This window comes from Plasmodium reichenowi, chromosome 11 (assembly GCF_001601855.1).
Source record: "Plasmodium reichenowi strain SY57 chromosome 11, whole genome shotgun sequence".
Lineage (NCBI taxonomy): Eukaryota > Apicomplexa > Aconoidasida > Haemosporida > Plasmodiidae > Plasmodium > Plasmodium reichenowi.
This window is the reverse complement of record NC_033656.1, coordinates 1,193,584-1,196,369: the sequence shown is the minus strand read 5'-3', so window position 1 is coordinate 1,196,369 and position 2,786 is coordinate 1,193,584. Positions and strand designations below refer to the sequence as shown.

Sequence of the window (2,786 nt, the reverse complement as noted above, 5' to 3'; positions counted from 1 at the left end):
AACTGACAATGAACATACCGAAAAGGCACAAATTGAAAATATCCAAATGGAAAATGCACAAAATGAAAATATCCAAATTGAAAATGTACATACTGAAAAGGCACAAAATGAAAATATCCAAATTGAAAATGTACAAACTCAAAATATCCAAACTGAAAATATCCAAGCTAAAAATATTCAAACTGAAAAATTCCAAACTCAAAATATCCAAACTGACAATGTACAAACTCAAAACATCCAAACTGACAATGTACAAACTCAAACTACCCAACCTGACAATACTCAATATAAAAATGAACCATTTAAAATTGAGGCTATTGAAAATGTTCTAGAAGAAAAAGAAAACTTAAGTGATAAACATTTGGACAATCAAGTAGAAGTAGCTAATATTTCGAATGAAATTTTTGAAACAGAAATGAAAAATTTCAACAACTCAAATGGTAATATGGATAAAGATATAAATATAATCGATATTCCACACGAAGATTTAAATAAATATATAAAAGATGAACTAAATAACAATGACAATAACAATAATCTTTTAAATATCCAAAATGTTGAAATCATAGAATATGCTGCAAGCATAAAAAGTGATAACATAATTAATGATACTAAAGAGGATACTCTACCCAGAAACGAAACCCTCAATATTCTCAAACAAGAATATGTATCAAGTAAAGAACAGGAAGAAAAAAAAGACGAAGAAAAAAATATTTTAAATGAACAAGAATTAAATGACATAAAGGAAAAAATGAAACAACAAAATAACATTGATTCCAAATTACCTTATTTTGCTATAGAACAAAGAAAAAAATTAATTAAAGAAACAAACCGATTTTTTAAAATGTATAATTTACATTTAAAAATTGAAAAGTTACCTATTAATATTCCAAATGATTTAAAACTACTTATGCAGAAAAAAAAGAAAATTGTCGATATTATTAATGATTACAAAATTGTTTTTAAAACATTACAGAAATATGCTGAAAAGGAAAAAAATATTTCGGAAGAACAAGATGGACAAGAAAGAAAACTGTCACATGATAATATAGATAAACAAAAAGAACAACAAAATGATGAACATGATAATAATAATGACAATAATAATAATGACAATATTAATAATGACAATATTAATAATAATGATATATTTATTGATCATAAAGTAACAAATAATATGGTGCTAAATACAGATGGAGATGAAAAAAATAAAGAACAAAACATATCTTCTCAAATGGATAAAGGAAGTGTAATTCTTACGAACAAGGACGAAACAGTTGTTAATAAAAATGACATATCATCTGTATTAAAAGAAGAAAATAAAGAAAATTCCACACATAAAGATCCCGATTTATCTCTTGATGTAAATGCTGAAACAAAAGAAAAGGTACCCAGAAGAAGAGGAAGGAAAAAAAAATTAGAAAAAGAAATAGAAGTACATGTAGGAAAAAGAAGAGGAAGAAAAAGACAAACTGAAGATATATTAAATGATAACATTAACGATGATAGCTTATATTATTTGAGTGATAGTTCTAAGGAATTAATAGAAAAGGAATTTAATAAGTTTATGAACATATTTGAAAACATTAACAGAAATAAACCAAACGAACCAAATGAACAAAATGAATCAAATGAATCAAATGAAACAAATGAAACAAATGAATCAAATGAAAAGAACGAATCAAATGAAAAGAACGAATCAAATGAAAAGAACGAATCAAATGAATCAAATGAACCAAATGAAAACAACGAATCAAATGAAAAGAACGAATCAAATGAGAAAAATATCAAAACATTCTCTAATATGAATGATACTTTTAATGATCAACAAAAAGATGAAGTTATTGATGATGCTACTACATGTACTTTTATGGATCTAAATAATTGTACATATGGAGATAACAAGAATAACACAAGTGAATACAACAAGAATGATAAACAAACAAACAAAGAACAATCCCAACCAATTCATAATGATGTACAGAAGGAAATACAAAATTCTGAAAAATCAGAATATTTTGATAAATATGAAAATTCTTTTATTCATCAACTTATAAACGATTTAATACATAATAATATAGAAGAAGAAAATTATATACAATTCTCAAATATAGATAATGAAGAAATAAAATACAGAAAATTAAAAGAAGTAATAACAAACCTAAAAATAAAAGAAAAAAAAATAGACTTAATTTTAAGTAATAATTTGAGTTTTTTCAAATATTCCTGTATGTATAGAAAGCGTCAATTATTACATGAGAAAATGTTAGGAAATTGGAGTTATGTAGAAAATACAATTAATAAAAGAGATGATATTAGAAATAAAAATTTGCCTTTTCAATTATTAAAACTAGAACAAAATATGTTAGAAAATATTTCTAAATGTTATGATGATATATTATTAGAAGATTTCTCTGGTATTATTATAACGTTAAATACAAATTCTTTTGAAAGAGAAACAGATGGAAAAATTATTAATGTGTCAAAAGTTATATGTGGATGTTTAATTGAATATCTAGATAATACATCTGAATTAAACATAAAATGTATATGGGCACATCCATTTTTAAATACAAAATCTACTTATTACATTTTGTGTGCATTCTTACCAAGGGTTATTTTAGAAGCATTTTTAAATAATAAAGGAATATTACATAATGATATAAATGATAAAGATCATATAAATATTGTCAATTCTGTAAAGGGGGAAGGGTTAGAAAATATGAATTCTGAAATGTGTGAATTCAAAAATTCCGAAAAAAAAAAAAAAAAAAAAAAAAAAAAAA

The 2,786-nt window shown here is 23.8% G+C and overlaps 1 protein-coding gene across 1 annotated transcript in view; it reads left to right on the top strand.

Moving 5' to 3' along the window:
• The window catches only part of PRSY57_1131600 (hypothetical protein), a gene marked incomplete at both ends in the record, with an annotated part of 6,424 nt that overhangs the window by 2,652 nt on the left and 986 nt on the right, over nucleotides 1-2,786 (top strand). The window contains one exon of the mRNA XM_012908279.2: nucleotides 1-2,786. This exon is cut by the window's right edge and continues 567 nt beyond it. Within this exon, the coding sequence (XP_012763733.2) occupies nucleotides 1-2,786 (2,786 nt within the window).